This window comes from Heterocephalus glaber, unplaced genomic scaffold, assembly GCF_053883595.1.
Source record: "Heterocephalus glaber isolate CG9 unplaced genomic scaffold, H.glaber_assembly_v1.0 deba00000331, whole genome shotgun sequence".
In the NCBI taxonomy this organism is placed as follows: domain Eukaryota; kingdom Metazoa; phylum Chordata; class Mammalia; order Rodentia; family Bathyergidae; genus Heterocephalus; species Heterocephalus glaber.
In genome coordinates, this window is record NW_028258142.1 from 45,510,041 (window position 1) to 45,533,517 (window position 23,477).

Sequence of the window (23,477 nt, forward strand, 5' to 3'; positions counted from 1 at the left end):
GTTACTATGTGACAATATGGCTTGTTTTGCCCACTTTTGCCTCCTAGAAAGATTGAATCATTCTGTGGAAAAAAAAAAAAAAAGGGCCAGGGATTTAGCTCAGTGGTTTCAGTGCCTGCTGCGCAAGCGCAAGGACCCGAGTTCGATCCCGGTACCAAAAAAAAAAAAAAGTCAGGAATGGCCTGTGTATAATTAAGAGGGGCTCAACGGGTTTCTTACATAATTTAGCTGAACCATATTACGTCATATATGATCTTTCCCCCCATATTAATCTGTATTATAGTAAACTGTGAAGTCAGAGATTATGTAGCTGCTAACTTATTAAAACATCAAAAACCAAGTAAGACATGGAAAGATGATTAGGAAAAATCCAGTGTACAAATGGCATTGTTGGCCATGTCCATGGCTAGGACATAGAAAGGAAGAAGACAAAAAAGTCTACAATAGATTCTGCAGAAAAAAAAAAATAACCTAGATTTATTTAACTAATGACAGATTAAAGAATTCTAAAATTTTAAGGAAAAGAATTAAGAGTATAAGAACATTAGAGGTAATGGGTGTGGTGGCACATACCTGTAACCTCAACACTCTGGGTGGTAGAAGCAGGAAAATTCCCAAGTTTGAGCCCACTCCAGCCCCAGAAACTTGGCAATTTGGCAAGACTGTCTCAAAATAAAAAATACAAAAAAGGGCTGGGGATGTAGCTCAACATAAATTCAATTCAATCTGTGGTACCAAAAAACAAAACCCCAAAACAAACAAACTTTATATAAAGTATCAAGCCTCAGGTATTTTTTTTGAAATGGGAAATGGATTAACAATGTGCGAACCCCAAAACAAACAAACTTTATATAAAGTACCAAGCCTCAGGTATTTCTTTTTGAAATGGGAAATGGATTAACAATGTGCGTGTACGTGTTTGTGTGTGAGTGTGTGTGTGTGTGTGTGTGTGTGTTGCAGGGAATTCACAGGACACAAAGCTGAAGATGAGTAGAAAGACCACAGGCAGTGTTAGGAACCCACTCTCTTCCATCTTGTCTCAACTCAGCTCTTCACACTCAGTTATGAAAACGCGACAGCGTAAGTTTATGCTAATTTTAAAAGTTACATAAATGTATAGGCTTAAAACAGGGTATACGATTAGGAAAGGAGGATGGGGAGAATCTTCACTTTTTACTTAAATAAAATATACATAACAAAACACTCACAAATCTAATTATATAGCTGAATGAATTTCCACAAAATAAATGCATGAAATAGCACTCACCCAGAGGTTTCTTTTGTGTCTCTTTTCTCCTAGACTCTTTGCATTATAGGTGAATTCTGCTTATAAAGCAGCAGTTCTTAAACTTTTTGACCTATAATCCCTATACACATTTAGAAACTTTGCGCTCCCAAAACTTTTGTTCATGTGGGTTATATCTAGTGACACTTACCATATTATAAATTAAGACAGGGATTTTAAAAACACAAGAATTCATAAACAAATAATGCATTATCTATAACAGATGATTCCTCACTGTTATGCAGCGGACCCATTATCTATCTATTGCCTCTCAGCTCCAAACAGACTTTTCATTACCTGCTCTGTGATAAAGGACCTGGGCCCTACAAGTGGCTCTTTTGCAGCTGGGGTGTTGCATACTTAAGTTCTGTCAATAAAGGATATTGGAGGGACACTGTAGGGGGAAGAAACTTTCCTTTTTGGTTCCCTTGTGCTTAAATTTGTTTTTCTCTCCTCCATGTGCCTGCCAGTAGAGTGTGGTAACCCAGAAGTATTTGATAAACTTTTCTGCCATCCAGTGAGTTATAATCAGACCTTCTCCAAAGAGTACCACTGAGTTGTTTTTTTTTTTTTTTTGTACCAGGGATTGAACTCCAGTCCTTGCGCTTGCAAGGCAGGCAACAAAACCACTGAGCTAAATCCCTGGCCCCACTGAGTTTTAGCAGCATAACAACAAGCAGATTCTCAGAGTCTTCCAGGCAACCCAGCAGCTGGCTTCCTAGTCTTGGCTGCCTGCCCTCTGGACAGGTGGTTCCTATTTGCCAGTTCTAGCTGATTTTTTTCCCAAATGCACACCTAAATATACTTCCCTCTGGTTAGATATGCCTACCAGTACTCATACTGGAAGGCACTGTATAAAAGGTCAAGTCAAGGGAAACCTCAAAACATTTCTGCTATCCAGGGAATTCTAATGTCTGAATCCTAGCCTTCAGGAGGGGGCTTCCTTTCCTGGACATTAGTATTTTCCATCTGGGCTATTATGCATAATGCTGTGATCATCATTCATGTACATGTCTTTTGGCAACTATGTATTCACTTCTATATTGTTGAGAAACAGGGATGAATAAGCTCATCTTTAGTAGATACTATGAAATTATTCCTTAGAGAAATTGTAACAATTCATAACTCTTTCTGGTAGTGTGCTAGACACCAAATCAGTATTTGGTTTTATGTCATTTTTCATTAAATGACTTGGGGGGGTAATTCCTATGAGTTTTAACATGTATACAGATTCATTTAGCCACCACTATCATCAGGAAACAACAGTCCTATCTCCTCAAAGAACTCTATAGTCTATTGCCCCTACACTTAACCCATTACTATAGTTTTGTCTTCTCACAAATGCCACATGCATGGAAGCACGCAATGTGTAATCTTTGAAACTGGTTTCTTTCACTCAGTATAATGTCTTTGAGATACATTCAAGATTTTGTATGTATCAATAGTTTATTAGTTTTACTGATGAATATCATTTTGTTGCTTTATCCACTTGTCTACTGTTTCTAGATTTTGGCTATTATGAATAAAGTCGCTATAAACATTCATGTGTAGATTTTTGTGTGAACATGTTTTTCATTTCTTTGGGGTAAATATCTAATAATGGGCTCACTGGATTACATGATAAATATAACCTTATATAAAAAAACTCCCACTTTGCTAGGGAGACTAGCATTTTGCTTTCCCACCAGAAATATGAGAATTCCAATTATTCTGCATCTTTGTCAGCACTTCATACTAATTTTTTATTTTATCCTTTAAATAGGTATAGATTGGTATCTTGTTATAGTTTTAACTGGCATTTTCACAAAGGCTAATGTCTTCATTTGCAAACCAAACAGAATTTTAGATACAGTGACAAGTCTTTTGTCTTTCACTGTATTAACTTTTTAAACTGTGTGTTTAAAATTTAAAAGTTCTTTAATATCTCAGATATGATTGTTTGGTATGTGGTTTGCAAATATTTTAAGTCTGGAGCTTCTTCTTTCATTCTCTTTGTAGTGTCTTCAGCAGAATGAGCTTAAAATTTTGATAGAGATGGGCTGGGGATTTAGCTCAGTGGTACCATGCCTGCCTCGCAAGTGCAAAATCCTGAGTTTGATCCCCCGTACAAAAAAAAAAAAATTGATGAAGTTCCAATTTATCACATTTTTTTTTATGAAATCATGATTTTGGTATTATATATAAATGCTTTTCAACTCCACACCCAGAATACTTTCTCTTAAAAGTTGCAAATTTTTAGGTGTTGAGATTTAGATCTACGATTCAATTTAATTTTTATATAATAGGAAATCTGTGTTGATAATTCACATTTTTTCATATAGATGTCTAATAATTCTGACATCATTTGTTGAAAAGATAACCTTTCTGTTGAATGTTTTGCGCCTGAATCAACACATCAAATAGTCGTATCTTATAAGTCTATTTCTAAACTCTATTCTGTTTCATTAATCTATGTATCTATCTCTTTGCCAATATCACATTGTTTTGAATACTGTAGCTTTCTTTACAATAAGTTTTAAAATTGGGTGCTGTATTTCCTCTAATTTTATTCTTTTTTTTTTCCCAAAATTATTTTAGGTAGTCTACTTCTTTGCCTTTCTGAATTTTTAAATCCCTTGTTGGTATTTAAATGAAATCACACTAAATGTAAACATCAATTAGAAGAGAATTGATATGTTAAGTCTCCCACCACAGCTAGAGAGCTATGGCTTTAGTTTCCTTGCTCTGCTGCACACTTCACAGGGCTGTGTCTCGTATTCTAAGCCAAGTGGCAAGAAACAGAAAAAGAAAGCAACAGTGATTCTACCCATGCTCTGGGAACCAGAGTTCCTCTAGTCAGAAAGAGAAATTACCTTTTACCCTCCACTCCATAATTTTAGTTGCTTGGCTGGCTACAGCTTCCCTTGCTGTGCTGTCTTGGCAATACTATCTGGGAGCTGCAGTAGTAAAAAAGGCAAAGAGCAAAGGCAAGAATAGCTCCCTCCTCTCCCACCCTTTGTTGTTTCTTGCACCAGAAAGACGGGACCTCTCTGGGAGTTCTTTCCTTTCTGCACAAAATGTGCACTTCTGAAGGTCAGGCTGCCTTCGGAACAATGCTGAATAAAAGTAGCGAGATCAGAGAGTCCTCGCTTCTGATCGTGGGAGAAAAGCTTTCAGTCTTTCACTATTAAGTATGATATGATACTAAAAACACAATTCACATGAGAAACACTGATAAATTTGACCTCAAAATTAAAATTTTCTGGGCTTCCAAAGGCACTAAAAGGAAATAAAAAAACAAGCTAAAAGTGGGAGAAAATATGAATAAATAATTTATCTGGTAAAGGATTTATACCAGGAATACATAAAAAACTTTTACTATTTATTAGGAAGACAATCTAATAAAAAATAAGCAAATAATTTGGAGACATTTCCTCATAGGTAATGGCCAATAAATACATGAAAAGATCCTCAATAGTATTAGTAGAGAAATGCAAATAAAATCACAATTAAGATTCCAAAATGGCTACAGTAAAAAAGACAATAAAGAATTGATAAGGATATGGAGAAACTAGACTTTCATAAGATTCCTGGTGAGAATATAAATGGTACAGTTACTTTAGAAAAGTTTGCTAATTTATTAAATAAACATAGCTATCATGGGACACACCAATTCCTCTCATAGGAACCTACCTGAAAAAACCTAAAACTTATATCCACAGAAATTCTTAGCAACATTACTCATAACTGTCAGAAAGTGGAAACAACCCAAATGTCTATCAATTCGTGACCAGAAAAACAAAATGTGGCATATTTATACAATGCTATAACCCTAGGCAATAAAAATAAAGGATACATGCTAAAACATGCATGTATCTCAGAAATATTATACTCGGGGAAAGAGCTAGACACAAAAGGCTACACAGTACATGGCTACATTTATATGAAATGTCCAGAAAAGGCAAATCTAAACAGACTACATTAATTACAATTTAAGCACCGAGCTGGGAGTAGGATGCAGAAAGACTACCAATACTCAGAAGAGATACCTTGAGGTGATAAAATTTCTCAAACTGGCAAGAGATGAATAACCCTATTGACTATAAATCACTGAATAATACACTTTAAATGGGCATACTTTTGGTTCCAGTGAAGATTTTCATTTTTTCATTCTGTCTTTCCAGAGGAGTGGAATTATAAGTCTAGATAGAATTCATGCAGCAGCTAATTGAGGGGGATCTGAAAAGTAAATGGTAGCAGGTCCACGGGAGAAGACCAGAATTTAAAGTTCCACTGACTCAGTGGTGAGTTTTCCATTTTCCTCCCTCTAGCATAGCCATCTAACACTCAAATACAGTCCAAAAGCCAGAAGTGTGCATTGGATGCATAAAAAAGAGCCCATGAGAAGCCCTCTCTGGTCTAAGGAATGAGGATGTGGTGGTGCTTTAAAAGTCAGAGAAAGTAGGGGAAAACTCTGTTTTCTCCCTTTCTACCTTAGCAAGTTTAAGAAGCACTAGAGTGGATCAGTGAGCCTATGATGGGGTGAGATGTATGTAAAGATCAGAATTACCTAAACAACTTTGTAAAAAAATTTTTATTTTTTAGTGATCGAAGTTGCACACATATGTATGTGTTTAAAGAATCAAACACTTCTCAAACACTTCTCAGATACTTTAAAAAGAAATCTGTTCCCTCACTTATAAGCCTTGTCAATTTTTTCACCTGTTCCACTTGCCAATTACCTCCAAAGTTTTAAGTACTCTACTCTGTACTTTCATTTACTGTATCTTAAATTTCTAGTTCTAAGTATCATTCATTGGCTTTCTACTATAGAGTATGACGATTTAGTTGATTTCTACCCCTATCCCAACACATACACTTCCTATTCCCTCAGTCTCTTGGTGTAGTTATACTGTAACTTTGATGATATCATTATTTAATGTATATATTAAGGACTATGTAAAATGTTATTTATACTTGTTTCTTATGAGTACTTTTCTGCACAACATTCTCTATTTGATCCTGGATGGAAGTGGTGGTTGTTTTCTCTCTGATTAGCTTTCTATGTATTTGCCACTAATTTCAAACTTACAGAGCACATCCTTATAAAGGATGAGTGGAAGAGGTAGTTTGTTCAAACTACACCATTTCTACCACAGAGAGCTGATGCTGGTAATGGCAGTGAACTATACACTGGAGTGGAGCTGGAGAAAAATCCCTGGTTTCTAAACAGTAAGGGAAAATACACTTAGTTTCATTTATGTCCTTATGTACAACACTAAGTAAAAGATGGTCTATATAATAAATATTCTTTACAAGTAAGCAAAAGGATTACTGGATAAAATCTGATGAAGGAAATGCACTACATGGTCTGAAAGTTAGCTTGAGTGCCTACGTCAGTGACTTAATGGTCTTTCTGGAAATAAAGAGATCATTAACGTTTGCTTAGGATAGTAGTACTCATCTCAGCAAGACTGGGCTGAGCCAGAAAAATCTATCAATGCAAGTATCTTAACAATTCAGGAGTGCAGGACAGAAGTTTCCTGATAAACTGCTGCTAAAGTCCAACTCTACTTACCCTCTCATGGCATCAGTCCATGAAAATATCCTGCTGGCTTATTTATTTATTTTTGAGGCAGGATCTTGCTAGGAAGTTCAGGCTGACCTTGAACTCACTATGTAGCCAAGGTTGGCCTCGAACTTCAGTGATCCTCCTGCCTCAGCCTCCCAAGTCCTGGGATTACAGGTGTGCGCCACCACGCCTGGCTTGCTGGCTTGTTTTTAATTAGGTTCCTGAAACTGTTTCAAGAGTTTCAGATACATTATTCACTTACACTAACCCTAAATCAGAGATGTTACTCTCTCAGTTTTACAGATAAAGAATCTGAGGGTTATAGAAATAAAATAGTTTGCCCAATATGGCAGTTATTGTGTGGGAAAACTACAGGCTGATCTCATAACTTAGGACAAAACTTGTGCTATTCATCAATCATCCATTTATGTCAAAGATTACAGTATGAAAGAACTCAGAAAAGATTTAAGAAGTTTCCAAGGTGAAATGCCTATGTAATCCAATCCTCTTCTCCATGTCTCCTATTAGTTATGATTTCTACATATTTGTCACCCATTAAATTTAGTCTTTTGCTAGCTTTTACCAAAAACAATTCTGCATTTCATAAGGAACCTGGCTACCTGCCAGGCAGCGTTAGGAAACATCACAAAATTTGTCTTCTAGTGTACTCTCATTCAGATTAAGATCAACTAAGATTAACCATAAAAGCAATAGCAAAGTATAGTGATTAAGAGCACATATTTTGTCATGGCAATTGAGATCAAATTCACTTAGGTCACTTATAACTTCAAACAAATCATATAATCTAAGATTGAATTTCCTCATCAGTAAACTGGGGACACCACTATTAGTTTGCTCAACTGTTTAAATATGATAAAGTGTATAGTGCCTAATAAATAATTACCACTTAAAATGGTATCATTTGGATGTGGCATCTTGAATGACTTGGAACTTGTCTTAAACCTCCTTCCCTAAGATCACACATCACAAAAGTTATTCAGTGATTGTTACTTCTACTTAATTATTCTTAACAGTGAGACAGTGTGATTTCCTTCAGGAAACACGCCCCTGAAGACCTATAAGGTAGTAAACATTCCTGGCAGACAAGATGATCTGGACACAGCCAGCTATTTCAATGGAGCACATGCCCTAAAACAAACAGGGCTTTTGGGGATTCAAAAAAAGTGGTGAAAAAGTCACACTCTAGAGGCTGTTACACACTGTCCTTTCACCTTGGGGAAATGGTCTGCAAAGCACATGCTGACTAGGTTTGCCTAGCTTTGTGTGAGGGTAATTTAATGCTAATCTGTATTTCTCACTTAATATTTCATTGTAAATGTACTTTGGAAGGCAGGCTGTGAGCATCAGAAAAAGAAAGAAGAAAAAGCCCATTAGGAGTCAGTTTCTCTTGAGAATCACTCTGGGGATATAGCTCACTCCCTGAACCTCTCTATGGCCTTTCTATAGTATTCAAATACCTCTAAATCCAGGAAGTATTCAAAATACATTACGAGTCTTCTTAATTACCACTGTTACTTTCCTTTTTTTTTTTTGGAGGCAGGGTCTCCCTTTGTAGCCCAGGCTAGCCTCAAACTTGCAGTGATCCTCCAGCCTCAGCCTCCCAAGTTCTGGGATTACAGGCATGTGCCACCACGCCCAGCAATTTTCCTTATTTCACAGGTACAGATTCTGAAGTACAGAAAAGTCAGATAACACAAACGCAGTAAATGGCACAGCCAGACCTGGACTTTGGCACTACCAAGATATTAACAAAAGTTAATCTAGAGAGTCTGAAAAGAAATAAAGGGAGAAAAATAGAAGGTCCAATATACACATACAAATAGGTGCAGAAGAATAGATTGGAGGGAATGGTGACCAGCAGTATTTGAGGAATGTCTCAGCACTAAAGAATATGAATCCTCAGATCAAAAGTATATTACATGCAGGATGGGCATTTAGCTCAGTGGCACTGTGCCTGCCTTGTAAGGTCCTGACTTTGATCCCAGGTAATGGGGGGATATATATATGTATATATATATATTATATGCACTCACTGTGTTGATAAGTAAATTAAATTCACACTCTGACAAGACAAGTACATGCCCAGGGCCATTGCTAAAGGAATAAAATTAGAATATACACCTTTATCAGTTGAAACTATCAATTAGCAAAGGTGTGAAAAACTTGAAAAGATAATAAAACTAGACTTCTTAGGTCAACCTTTATGAAACTCTAGCTCAATCTAACTTTGCACTTGTTTTGCATCTTTGAGTTGCTGCATGTGGCTAAAGAGAACCTATGATCATGCTGAGTGGTCTCATTTTAAGTTTACAACCACAAAACATAAACAGGCTCTCAGTATTCCCCAGCAGTACTAACTTCCTAATCAACTTCTTCAAACTGTTTCACATCTACCATAGACTTGCAACCTCTCCCATGCTCCTTGTTAGAAATTTTGTTTCTAATTTCAACAAAAAAATAGAACCATCAGATGAAAATTTCCATAGTTTCATCGACACATGTATAATCCTGCACATATGTGGGATCACAAATATTCTGTTTTTTCCTGCTACAATGCCTGAATTTTCCCTGTTCTTGTCTAAAGCCAACTATATCCATTCTCACCTACTCACATTCAAGTCTCTTTATATAATACTTCCCTCTCAAATTTTTCCTCAATTGGATTGTTATCAACATGCAAACACACTGTTCTATATGCTATCTTAAAAAAAGAAAAAGATATATGGTATAAGGAAGGATACAATTTTTTTGTCCTTTACTGTCGGTTACATTTTTTCTAGGAACTGGTAATTTTATCTAAAATTTTAAACAAGATAATTTTGCTTTTAATATCAGTCATCTTACATTTATTGCAGTAAAAAAAACCAAACACATGAGCTCTACCTTTTCAACAGATTTTTATGTGCACTGTCATCTATAGGCACAACAATGTACAGTAAGTAGGTCTCTAGAACTTATAACCTCATACAACTAAAACTTTATGTCTGCTAATAAGCAACTTCTCATTGTTCCCTCCCCTGAGCCCCTGGAAACAGACATTCTTTTCTCTGCTTCTATTAAACAGATTATTTCAGGTATCTCACATAATCCATTTATAATCTCTTAAATGTCTGCGGGATAGGTAGTCATACCCTCTTTTTTTGAGACAAGGTCTTGCTACGTAGTTCAGGCCAGTCTTGAGCTCACTAGCCCAGGCTGGCCTCCAACTGGCTGGGATCCTCTTGCCTCAACCTCCCAAGTGCTGGCATGACAGGTATGTGCCACCATGTCTGGCTAATATGTGCTCTTTAGGAAAACATTTCTCAATTTTCTTAGCAAGAACTTTCAGCTTTCTGAACCTTTATACTTTATGTTTGTATTTTATCCTAGTATTTTCTGCTTTGTAATATCTGTATTCTATTTTATTATTTTCTGTTTTACTATGTTGTCTTTTAAGATCTGGACGTGTAGTGGCCACCGTTTCCATTCCTTATATATTTTCTTCAGTGAATCAACTTTTGGCCTTGCTGTTTTTCTATTGTATAATTATTTACTATTTATGAAGTTTTCAAAAGACTTTTTTTGTTGTTGATTTTATTTATTTGTTTGTTTGTTTATTGGAGGCAGGTTTTCACTCTATAGTTTAGGCCAGCCTTGAACTTGCTATGTAGCTCAGGCTGGCCTTGAACTGGCAATCTTCCTGCCTCAGTCTCTTGAGTGCTGAGATTGCAGGCATGTGCCACCACACCTAACTTTCAGTCTGTAAGTTTCTACTTTTCCTTTTACTGTTCTGAGTTCAATTTTGTTGGTTTTTTAAATCTAATTTCTTAAAATGGACCTCCTCCCCCAACCCCGTCTCAGGGGATTGAACACATGGCTGTGTTGCACTGAGTTACATCCCCAACCCTAATTTTATTTTGAGACAGGGTCTGGTAAAGTTGCTAAATTGTCTGGGTTGTGCTCAAACTTGCAATTCTCCTGCCTCAGCCTCCCAGAGTGCTGAGACTACAGGCATGTATCACCATGCTTTGCTGGTTCACTGGTTTTCTATCTCCTTTTTTTTGAAAAACTGTACGCATTTTGAGCCATATAATTTCAGCTAAGCATAGATCTAACTGCACCCCATAAGTTTTGATATGCAGCAGTATTCACATTGTTAATTAAGAAAAAAGGGGCCGGGGCCTGGGATTTAGCTCAGTGGTTCTTCCACCACCTGCCTTGCAAATGCAAAGACTCAAGTGCAATCCCCAGTACCAAAAAAAAAGAAAGAAAAGAACAAAGGGGCCAGGGATTTAGCTCAGTGGCGCTGTGCCTGCCTCGCAAGCTCAAGGTCCTGAGTTCAATCCCCAGTACCAGAGGGAAAACAAAACAAAAAAGAAAAAATATTTTCTTCTTCAATGTACTTAAGAACTGGCTAATAAGAGTTACAAAAACAGAGAGAGAAAAAAAGAGTTACAAAAAGAAAAAACAGACAAATGGGACATATGATGGACCTCTCCAACGAAGATGCAACACAGTAGGCCAGATTTCACCCTTTTATTACCATAAGCACAGAATTTATTTGACTTTAAGGATACTGGTCCACGTATTAGTTAGTTATAACTAAGACTACAGGAAAGACTTAAGTAAACAGGAACACATTCAATGTCACCATAGAAATGCAGTTAACAAAATGTAGCCTGAGGAAAGATAACAGACTTTAACTTGCATTCTTCTAATAATAAATTATGAAGGAAAAATGATAGAGAAGGATCTTACATTTAAAAGGAAATTTATAGACATATATGCCAGCTGCAATGTATAGACTTTATTTCTATCCTGATACTATAAAAAAAAGGACAATGTGTGATATAAGTAGGAATATTGAACACTAATTATTTCACGGCATTAATAAATCAGTGTTAATTTTTTTAGGTATGAAAATAAGTTTCATGATTTTTTTTCCCTTTTCTATGAATCTTTATCTTCCAAAGGTATATACTGAAATATTTGTAAATGGTATTGCTGAACAAATCTGCTTCTAGTCTTATACATCTAGTTGTGCACAGAAGGTAACAAATCTAGAAGGTTCCTCTACTAGGCTGCTCCTGTCATGTTAGCCAGCTCACTTCAGACCAAATGAGTAAAATGAGGATGAAAAGACCAAAATGGATGCTACGATATACTTAATAACCTGATTTTCAAAGAGATACACTACTTATATTATGTTCTACAGCTCAAACGGTGTCAACTGTAGTACAATGTAGGAACACTACACAAAAGTGTGAACATCCAGAGGCAGAGATTGTTAGGAGACAATAGGGTATGGGTGAATACAACTGTTAGGATGAAGCTATGTAGTGAAAACATGAGATACTATCTCTATTTTCTCTTCACATACATTTGAAATTTTCCATGATTAAAAAAAGTTTTAGGGCCGGGGATTTAGCTCAGTGTTTCTGCCGCCTGCCTTGCAAGCGAAAGGTCCCAGGTTCAATCCCCGGTACCAAAAAAAAAAAATTTTAAAGGATACCAGTACACAGATGAAGCAAGAAAACATAAAAAGGCTACTTTATGTTAGTAGAGTACCATGGAGACCAATGGTTGGTAAGAAGAATTGTGTATTTGTGGCCTGCACAAAGCTGTACCTTCTCAGATCTAAGTTTTCATCAGTCTGAAATGTGATATGCAAGCATTTATCTTGCCACCATTTAAAGTGGTCTAAATATCATGAACTGTTTCAGTCAAAAAGTGACTTATAATGCATGAAAAAGCTACTAGTTAATAAAAGTATCTTTAAGAACTGCATAAAAGATAGAAAGGGGCCAGGGATTTAGCTCAGTGGTTTCGCCACCTGGCTTGCAAGAGCAAGGTCCCAAGTTCGATCCCCAGTACCAAAAAGAAAAAAAAAAAGATAAAAAGGCAGAAATGCTTAATACGTGAACAGTGATTATATACTTGAGAATTATTAAAATTACAAAACCAAACTCTACTAATAAAAATAAGTTGAGGCAATTGAGATTTCTAGAAGTATAATGTTGGTTGACTTGTTTATTGATGGAATGCTCAACTGATCATTTATTTGATTGAGAGACTGAGGTACCGGGGAGAGAAGCCAGGGCCTACACACTGAGAGACACTCCTATCTCTTTCTATTATTTATTTTGAGACAGTTATCTCACTAAGTTGCCCAGGTTTGGCTCAAACTTGTGAACTTTCTGCTGTATCTTCTCAGAGCGCTGGGATTACAGGGCTTGAGCCACCATGCCTGGCTCAAGGTTTATTTTATTTAATATTGATATCATCTTAACTGTAGATTCCTGAAGACTACAGCCTTCTTCAGTAATGCTTAAAGTGTTCATATTAAGTAACCACTGAATATTACATAGGTAAAAATCAAACAGAGGGGATGAAGAATATCTTTATCTAGCAAGTTTAAGTGGAGATCAGTCAACAGATGTTATATTATAATCTGAGACTCTCAAAAACTGTTTACTTTCCTGAACAATTTTTTTTCCTTTTTCTGTTTATTTTGAACTCTGCTTTTTGTGTTATTTAGTATTCCGTGGTCATCTGTTTGTTATTAAAAATGGAAGACAAAAAAAAAATGGAAGACTAAAAAGCTAAATATGAGCGGGGCTTATTAGCTATTAGTTTTCATAAGAGTAATTAGTTGGAGAACCAACAAAAATGTAGAAAGTTTTTTCTCTAGGGCTAGTCAACCTGCTCAGAAAGATCCTCCAATTCCTTGCCTGGAGAAGGAAAGCCTGACTGCCAGGATGAGAGTCATACAGAGCAGGTGGCTTGGGGTCTCTGCAGCTAGTCCACACATGGTCATTGAATCCATTTGTTTTCTGCATGGTTCTTTGCTTTAACTGAGCCTACTGTCCTCTAGTCCAGATATGTTGTACTAACTTCTTCACTTGGAGCAACTAGACTTCTTACATTAGTGACAGGACTGTAAACTGATATATTTTTTTTTTTTTTTGGTGCCAGGGATCAAACTTGGGAACTTGTGCTTGCGAGGTAGGTGGCGGAACCACTGAGCTAAATCCCCAGCCCAACTGATACATTTTATAAAAATGTTTAGTAGCACGGGCCAAAGCTATATAAATTGTGTAATATATTCTCCTTTCCCCCAATAGATACCCAATAAAAAGTAGAGTTTAAGTCCTCCAACAGACATGCACAAGAATCCAATAACAGCTTTATTTATGATAGTCAAAAAGTTAACCCAAATATTTAACAATGTATATATCAGCTATGGTATATCCATATAAAAAACTACTACACTGCAGTGAAGAAAAGTAAATGTCTGACATATGCAAAAATAAAAATCTCAAAGGCATAAAAGAGTATATAGTATATGATAAGGATCAATTTATAAAAAGTAAAACAGAAGACATAGTGTTTAGAGAAGTCAAAACAATGGTTGTCCCTAGGAGTGGGAAAAATGACTGGAAAAATATTAAAATAAGGGAACTTTCAGGAGTGACAGAAATATTCTTTCTTGGTTTGGAAGATGGTTACAAAGGTGTACACATATAAAGATTCAGTAGCTGTATCCTTAAGACTGTGTATTTCACTGCTTCAAGTTACATACAACTTGCATCTTTTTCGAAGAAGTTGAATATATGACTATTTTGGTAATAATGAAGTTTAACATGCCCATTAATATAAACAACTATTTTCCAATGTCTGAAATAATACTTATTAGATCAGTAATATCTTGAGATATTATTTAACAGCATTTAATTATGCTTCAAAGGCAGTAAATAGGAACTTAGTGATGTACCAGGCCGGGGATTTAGCTCAGTGGTTCCACCTCCTGCCTTCCAAGCGCAAGGTCCTGAGTTTGATGCCCAGTACCAAAAAAACAAACAAGCAAACAAACAAAATAAATAAATAAAAACAAAAAAACCTTAGTGATGTACCATTCACTTTTAAGGAACAACCAGCACTAACATGTAATTTACTGGGAATTCATTCAAAGCATACTTTTCATTCAAGTACTAGCAGAAGCACAGAGGGTACTTACCCTTCTAACCTAACATCAGGTAAACTTCTGTTGAGTGCAATCATCTCACTTGCCATTAAATTGAACTGATTGATTTTAAACATTTCTTTCATTTTCTCTTGATCCTCTTTAGGAATGATGACTGGTTTCCCCATTTCTCCAGGACCTTCATGAGGTTTTTGTACTGGCTCTAGAACTAAGAATAAGGAGAAAACTTAACTAACAATTTCACAGCAATTGATTCACATGCTCTCAACAATAAGAGCCATTTCTGGGCCCACCCTCTCCCAGTCTCTTAATTCCTTCAAGAGGCTGCACTGTCCTCCACTTTCACACTGATAATCCAACTCAAGACTTCCTCATCTTGTCCTACTCATCCGAATTACTGCACAGCTTTGAACTCCCATCTCAAATATCACCACATTAACCTTCCTAAAACACAACCTTTATTGTTACTCTCAAGGTCTCAATGTTCATAAACCTCTCTAACATGGAATTTAACCTAATTTTCCAAATCTATCACCTGCTAGGTTCTCCTCTACCATCCTTCAGTTGGGCCGGGGATTTAGCTCAGTGGTTTCGCCGCCTGCTACGCAAGCACAAGGACCCGAGTTCGATGCCTGGTACCAAAAAAAAAGAATATCATCCTTCAGTCTAACAGTCACTCACCACTTTCCTCCAAATGTGCCTCATGTTCTCTTGCTTCTAAGCCTTTGTTCACACACATCCTCTCCCTTGACAACACCTTCCCATTCCTATCATTTCCATATGAAACCCCAATTTTTCTTTAAACCCAACTAAAACGGCTTCTTTTGCCTGCAACTTTTCTGAATCTTTTCTAGAGAATCATTTGTTACTCTCAGATACCACATCATTTTATCTAGGTCCTTTATATCTAATTAATTTCTAACTCTTAGAGTAATGATTGCTACACCTGTTACACAACTTTCCCACACTAGATTATAATGTCTTTTTGGTTGGGGTTTGATTCATTCATGCTTCTATGGAGTCTAACATAGTGCTTTTTAAGAGTTTTGTAACTATATGCTGAATTAATGTGTCAGTAAAACTGGCATTCAAAGTAAGTCAAGATGAAAATCCTACACTTGATAATAGTAGACATTTTAACAAGGTTTATGACAGTAGAACATTAGGAATGATAATTCTAAACAAAACTAATGTTATATTGTGATATACAGTGGACTCTTGTCTTATTCAATTAGTTCCCTCGGGCTGGTTGTAACTTAAATTGGTCAACTGAAGGCTCAGGCTCCTCTACACAGCCTTCAAAGTCTCTCTCCTGTATATAGGCAAATCTCAGTGTCCTTGGAAAGACACTGGCCCAGTGGTTCTCAATTAACTCCACACAGGGAGAATGTTGTAATGTTCCTTCCACAACTCTTTAAGGGTTAAATCTGTATCTCAGACCATCTGGAAGCATAAGTGGCTGGTATTTGGGTCGTAAGTCAAGACTTTGGTCATAAGTTAAAAATAAACTCTGGTCATAACCCAAGTTGTTTGTATGTCTGGCCGGTTGTAACTTGAGGGTCCACTGTATATACATATAGATTTTACATATAAAAACAGAGTAATATACCAGGTCAGCACTTTCCAAACTTGTTCCTTGTTATACATTTTCAAGATGTTAGTGTGGTGGTGGGGGGGGGTCTTAAGTAATCCAAGAAAAACCAGGTTCTTAGATATATTAAACTTGGAAAATGCTGCGTTATCTAAAAGATGGATAGAAAATTTGGTGAGGCCAAGAATAGAATGAAAACATGTTTTTTACATTACTTATTTAAAGCTGAAAGTTATATTCTCCTACAGTGTTTTTTAGGCATCCTCAAAATGTCTCTAAGAATGACATCAAAGAAGTACAAAAGCCATCTTTTCAGTCAGCCTTCATCTGCCCAAAAGAGCACTAGTTGACAAAGCTGTTCTGCAGGATATCTGAGATAGTGTGGTACAAAAGAGCGTACTAGTACCAGATACACAGAATGTGAAATTATTCAATGTGTTCTCAGTAACTCTTTCCAGACTACAAAAATCTATTTCACAGACCTATTAGGAAAAAAGTGAGCCTGGAGTGGAGGTGCACACCTGTAATCTCAGCACTCAGGAAAGTGAGGCAGAAGGACTGCCATGAGTTTGAGGCCAGCCTTGGCTACACAGTGAGTTCAAGGATTACATAGTATGATCCTACCTAAAACAAACCAAACCAAACCAGTGATACATAATAATTTTCCCCTGTTCTTAAAAGGGACATTCAAAAATTAAGAAGTAATTTTTGAAATTATATGAAACTTAAGTAATACAGTTTTAAAAAACAAATCCTGTCTATTGTCTGCCAAGAAAGTAAGTTCTTTAAATGTAAGGTTGTTCAACAAGTATAATAAAAACTATAACACAAGTACAGAAGTATAATGTCCCATATAAACTTTTAGAGCTTTAAAAATAATAAATCATAAAATTTAAGAACTGCTTCTACTTACTTGACTAAAACTAAAGAGCATCAACAGATTTTGGGATTGGAACATCCAGGAGTCAAAAGGAAACAGCAGAGATAACAATGATCTTTTATGGATGGCACAAATAATTTAAAGAATAGGTTAATATAATAGGTTTATAAATTTGATCACCTGGTACAATAATCTAAACTTTAGTATAGGGCCTACATTATATAATCTGTTAGTACGATATGAAATTTCAAAGCCACATTTAAAGTTAACATAAATTAAAAGTTAGATGACATCTAGGGGCCATGATTATAAACATCTTTCTGCTTACTTTGCCCTGTTTAGTATAACATGATGCTTTAAAGAAAAGTTAAAATGGAAACACACTGCTCAGTTTTTAAATTATGAGTACTACATTACATACACACTATCTATAACAAGTTTTGCTGATGATTAAAAAAAGATCAAGGCTTTGGACCCAAATACCAACTTACAGGAAATATAGGAGACACAGGGACATGATAAACAACATTAAAAGGCATACAAATCTAGAGAAACTGGAAAAGAAAAAAATCCAGTTTCTTCTTTTTCAATAACAGTAACAATAACGAGGGTTTGGGGACAAAGAGCAGGAGGATACATGCCACAGGGACAACTCTTGATATCAAATTATGGTAGTTTAATTTTCTAATCCCTCTTTTTTTGTTTCAAATTCCCATGGTAGAGACATAAAAGAAGACTTAAGAAAGTATTACTGTAAGTGCTACAAAGCATCAACTTGATCACTTATGGCATAAGAAACTATATTACCAGAAACTTAAAATTTTGCACCATTACTGCTGACCTTGACATCTTAAAGAATCAGGCAATACACATAATCCTACTGCTGTAATATTTTATAAATGTGATCACCTGGTACAATAATCTAACTTTAGTATACTATAGTATAGTATAATCTGCTAGTACAATATGAGATTTCAGAGCCACATTTAAAGTTAACATAAACCAAAAGTTAGATGACTACTGGATGGATGATTTACAGAATACACTGTAATATTCTAATAAAGAAATTATAATGTCCCTACATGGACGAGGAAAACAACTTTCTTTGGCAGAGGGCAAGATGAAATGCCTGTGAGTAGTAATATTTTAACCACTAATGTACTTACTGTACTAGAAAGCAACCAACAACAACAAAAGGCAAGTATTAACTTTCCATGTACCTTATTTGCAGTCTTTTATGGAAATTTTAAAAAATGACTATAGAGGGTGGCAGTGTGGCTCAACGGTAGAACATGTGCTTAGCAAGCATTAGGCCTTGGTTTCCATCCCCAGCACCAAAATCCAACAAAACAAATGAGTTTAGGGAAGTTTTTATTTGAAACCAACTGAAATGGCTCTTGGACATCATTTCAGGAACTGAAAAAAACTTTCTAACACAAAATTTCATGTGTAAAATCATTTCTAAGATTCAAATCAATGACTTCTGAAAAGATGGTGGAATAAGCAGCAACAAGTCAACCTCTCCAAGATTTGGAATCCAGACACTGGAAAAAAACAACTTGGGGAAGAAGAGGAGGAGGGAAGTGGATCCCCAGGATCAGAAAGGATCTGAAGGGAAAATTGAAGCCCATAAAGTGAAGTGACAGATCCTAACACAGAAAAAGAAAGGGGCAATCTGCACTTTCTCTCTGGCTCCCAGGCTTGTGGAGTGAGAGAGGAGGCTCAAATCTACAGAGACACAGTAAAAGCAAGAGATTCCCAGAGGCCTCCAGGGAGAAAAACACCAGTGAAATGGAGCAGTGAATGCTGGGCACTATAACAGCTGGTGAGTGACTCCAGTCCAAGTGACTTCTATGTCCCCTGGAAAGGGTGCTTAGTTGGATGCCATTTTAGGGAGGAGCCAACTGAACCTGGGGCTCAGTGCAGTCATGAGTTTGCTTCATCTCAGGGCTCCCAGTGTCAAAATCCCACAGTGACTGAGTAAGGCATAACTGCGGAACACATCCAAGGTCAGGGAGCCATGGTCAGGCTGGCAAGAGATATCCAGAGAATTGCAGGCTGAATGACTTAGGCCCCAACCCCACAAGCAGAGGCGGGATCAGCCTGAATTTTTGTGGATTTGAAAGTACCAAAAGCAGCACCCTGACCTAATCCTATTGCAGGCTTGTTGTGATTATCCAGCACAGATCTGAGATCCAACTGCCTCCTTTGTCTACAGGAAAGAGCGGAGTCACGTCCTGAACTGGAAACTACCACAAAAGTATAGATCCCAGAATACAACCACAGGCTTGAAATTACAGAAAAATTTTGTTTCTCTCTGCTTACCATTTTTGGATTTTTTATTGTTTTTTCATCAATGTGAAGACTGTTTACTTTTTGTTTTGTGCTTGTTTTTTCCTTCTTCCTTTCCCTGTCTTCTTCAATAGTTTCTTAAGGCTTGTGTAATCTTCCTTTGTCTTTCAACCATGCTTCTAATCGCTCTCCTTTTCTCTTATCCCTTTTAAATTTTCTCCTTTCAGGGTAAAATTGCTCTATTAAGTGGATAATTGTCTGATTTGTCTTAGATCTTATGTAACTATAAATCTTGTACCTATGGTTAAAGGTGGCAAATAATAGTTATCACAGTTTGTCATTTTCTCCTCTGTGCTTGATGCTATATTCTTGACTGTACTACTTTAGCCAAGGTAACATAGTTGTTGTGATCAACTGATCTTCCTTATATGCCAATACCTAGATTGTCTGGGAATCATAAACAATACTATAGTCCAATACCAAAGAAATGGGTGCTAGGCCAAACAGGCAGCAACTGTTCATCCCTAATAAATTGAGAGTGTCAAAAGCCAAAAGCTAGCTATGCCTACACGACAGCTCTGAAAAGTAGTCATTTCCTAAAGAGGTCTCAATACTAGTATTAAAACTACAGTAGGTAAATAATTTACAAGCCTCAACACAGAAAACACAAACAAAAACAGAAAATGAGAAAACACGAAAGCAAGATACAACCCATAAACCCCAACTTGTCCAAGGTAAATCAAGGGGGCACTGAGGTGGGAGAAATAAAACACCTCCCAGCTGAATTTTATGAAATGGTAGCAGCAGAATAACAAAAGAGATCAATAAGACTCTTGGCAAAACAAAAGAGATAATTAAAGAGACTATGACCATAATGAAGGAAATGATTAGTAAATCTACAGTACATACAGATAAAAAAAAAAAAAAAGAGGAGCTTAGGAAAGACATAGAAACCAAGAATGCCCAACACAGAAAAGAACTGAATTCCATAAAACAGAATCAAACAGAAATACAGATTAAAAATTCTACTCAAAGCATACGGAGCAAAGTCAACCAATGTGAAAATAGCCTATCAGATCTAGAAAATTGGCTTATGGTTGTCGATCCTCAAATGAAAGACCTCATAAAAATAGAAGAGGACCACGAAAAATCAATTCAACAGCTGCTAGATGATACAAAGAAGACTAATATAAGATTAAATGGAAGCAATGAAGAATCAGGATAGCACAAAGGGCATATAAAAAACTGTTCACAAAAGTAATAGCAAAAAATTTTCCAAGCATGGAAAAAGAATCTGAGATACAGGTAAGTGAGGCACATATATAGAACTCCAAACAGTCATGATCAGAAAAAAACCACACCAAGGCATATAAGAGCCAAGATTCAGAAATTCAACACAAGAACAGAATATTAAAAGCTGTTAGAGAAAAGAAACAAATCACCTCTAAAGGGAAGCCCACCAGAATCACAGCAGATTTCTTAACATAAACCAAATCTTTGAACAAATGGACTTGGTAGATATCTACAGAATATTCCACCCAACAACAGAACATACATTCTTCTTAGCAGCACACAAGACTTTCTCCAAAATAGACCACATACTAGCTCACAGAACATGCTTAAGTAAATGCAAAGGAACTGAAATTAGCTCATGCATATTATTGGATCATAGTGCAATGAAACTGGAAATCAATGGCATCAGAACTTCATAAACACATGGAAATTAAATAACACCCTCCTGAACAACCAATAGGTCTCAGATGAAATTAAGAAATGAGACAGTTTCTACAATTAAATGATAATCCCAGTAAGAAATACCAGAACTGGGCAAGGGATTTAGCTCAGTGGTTCTGCCGTCTGCCTCGCAAGCACAAGGGCCCAAGTTCATTCCCCAGTATCGAAAAAAAAAAAAAGAAATACGAGAACTTATGGGATGCATTGAAAGCAATCCTATGAGGGAAACTGATAGTGGTCAATTCTCACATCAGAAAAACCAAGCCAAGTTCAAGTAAATAATCTAATGTTGAACCTCAAGGTTCTAAAAAACGAAGACCAAGCTAAACTCAAAGCACATACAAGGGAGGAGACTATAAAGATCAGAGCAGAAATTAATGCAATTGAGACTAAGAAAAAAAGAATCAATGAATCAAAAAACTGGTTCTTGAAAAGGTTAAATGAAATAGATAAATCCTTAGCCAAAAAGGGGGGGAAAAAGCGCAAATCCTACAATTAGGAACAAAAAGACAAAAATCACAATAGATCCTGCAGAAATCCAGAAGACCACTAATACCTACTTCGAGAAAATGTACTCTAATAAGACTGAAAAAACAGAAGAAATGGACAGATTCCTAGATAACAAAGCTGAATCAAGATGATATATAAATTCTAAGTAACTCAATATTAGTCAATTAATTTCAAGAATTAAAAAAAAAAAACCTACCGAAAAAGAAAAGCCCAAGACTTAACAGATTCACTGCTGAACTGTACAAGAACTTTAAAGAAAATCCAATGCCACTACTCCTCAAACTTTCTAATGAAACTCAAAGGAAAGCAATGCTCCCAAACTTATTTCTGGAAGCAAGCATTACACTGATACCAAAACCAGAGAAGGATCCAACCAAAAAAAGAGAACTACAGACCAATCATCCTAATGAACAAAGATGCAAAAATAGTATATAAGATACTGGCAAACAGAATGCAGCAAATCACCAAGCAGATTATACACCATGATCAAGTAGGATTCATCCAGAGATGCAGGGATAATTCAACATACAACAATCAATAAATGCAATTACCACATTAACAGAACCAAGGACAAAAACCACATGAGCATCTCAATAGATGCAGAAAAAGCATTTGAAAACCCCCAACACATTCATGATTTTAAAAACTCTACAGAAAATTGGAATAGAAGGTTTTTATCTCAATCTGACAAAAGCCATCTATGACAAAGCAACAGCTGACATGATACTAAATAGTCAAAAACTGAAAGCTTTCACTTTAAAATCAGGAATAAGGCAAGGATCAGTCCTACCATCAGTCCTATTCAATATAGTTCTGGAAACATTAGCCAGAGCAATTAGACAAGAGAAAGAAATAAAAGGAATATGGATAGGAAAGGAAGAAGTTAAATTATCTACTGATGATACTCTACATAGAAGATCTCAAAAGCTCCACCAAAGATTTCTAGAATTAATAACCAAATCTGGCAGTATAGCAGGATACAAAGTCAATGCTCAAAACTCAATAGCATTCCTGTACATGAATAACAAGCTCACTGTGAGAGAAATTAGGGAAGTACCTTTCACAACAGCATTAGGAAAAATGAAATACTTAGATATTAATCTAACAAAGAAGTGAAAGACCTATACATTGAAAACTATAGTACTATGAAAAAGGAGACAGAAGAGGGTATCAGAAAATGGAAAGATATCTTTCATTCTTGGATAGGCAGAACCAATATAGTGAAAATAGCCATACTTAAAAAACTGTTATACAGATTTAATACAACCTCAGTCAAAATACCAAAAACATACCTCACAGAAGTAGAGAAAACAATTCTAAAGTTTATATGAAACCAGAAGGGACCTAGAATAGCAGAAGCAATTCTGGGCAACAAAGCCAAGGCAGGGGGCATCACAATTCCCAATCTGAAGTTATACCACAAAGCTACTGTGATAAAAACAGCATGCTACTGGCAAAAAAACAGACCCAAGGATCAACGGAACAGAATAAAAGACACAGAAACAACTCCAAGCACACTCAATTACCTTATCTTTGACAAAGGGGCCAAATACCTTCACTGGAAGAAAGATAGCCTCTTTAATAAATGGTGCTGGGAAACTGGTTTTTCACATGCCAAAAATTAACCTAGACCCCTATCTTTCACCATAC

The 23,477-nt window shown here is 36.3% G+C and overlaps 1 protein-coding gene across 4 annotated transcripts in view; it reads right to left on the reverse strand.

Annotated features, from left to right (window-relative positions):
* Galnt1 (polypeptide N-acetylgalactosaminyltransferase 1) overlaps positions 1–23,477 on the reverse strand; it is a 119,018-nt gene that overhangs the window by 45,870 nt on the left and 49,671 nt on the right. For 2 of the 4 annotated variants that reach the window (XM_087193320.1, XM_087193323.1), the window contains one exon: positions 14,854–15,028. In XM_087193320.1, coding sequence (XP_087049446.1) covers positions 14,854–15,028 — 175 coding nt within the window. Of the gene's footprint in view, positions 1–14,853; positions 15,029–15,355; positions 15,453–16,429; positions 16,452–23,477 lie in introns of those variants that run through there. The other 2 variants (XM_004855220.4, XM_087193324.1) reach the window with 2 other exon arrangements.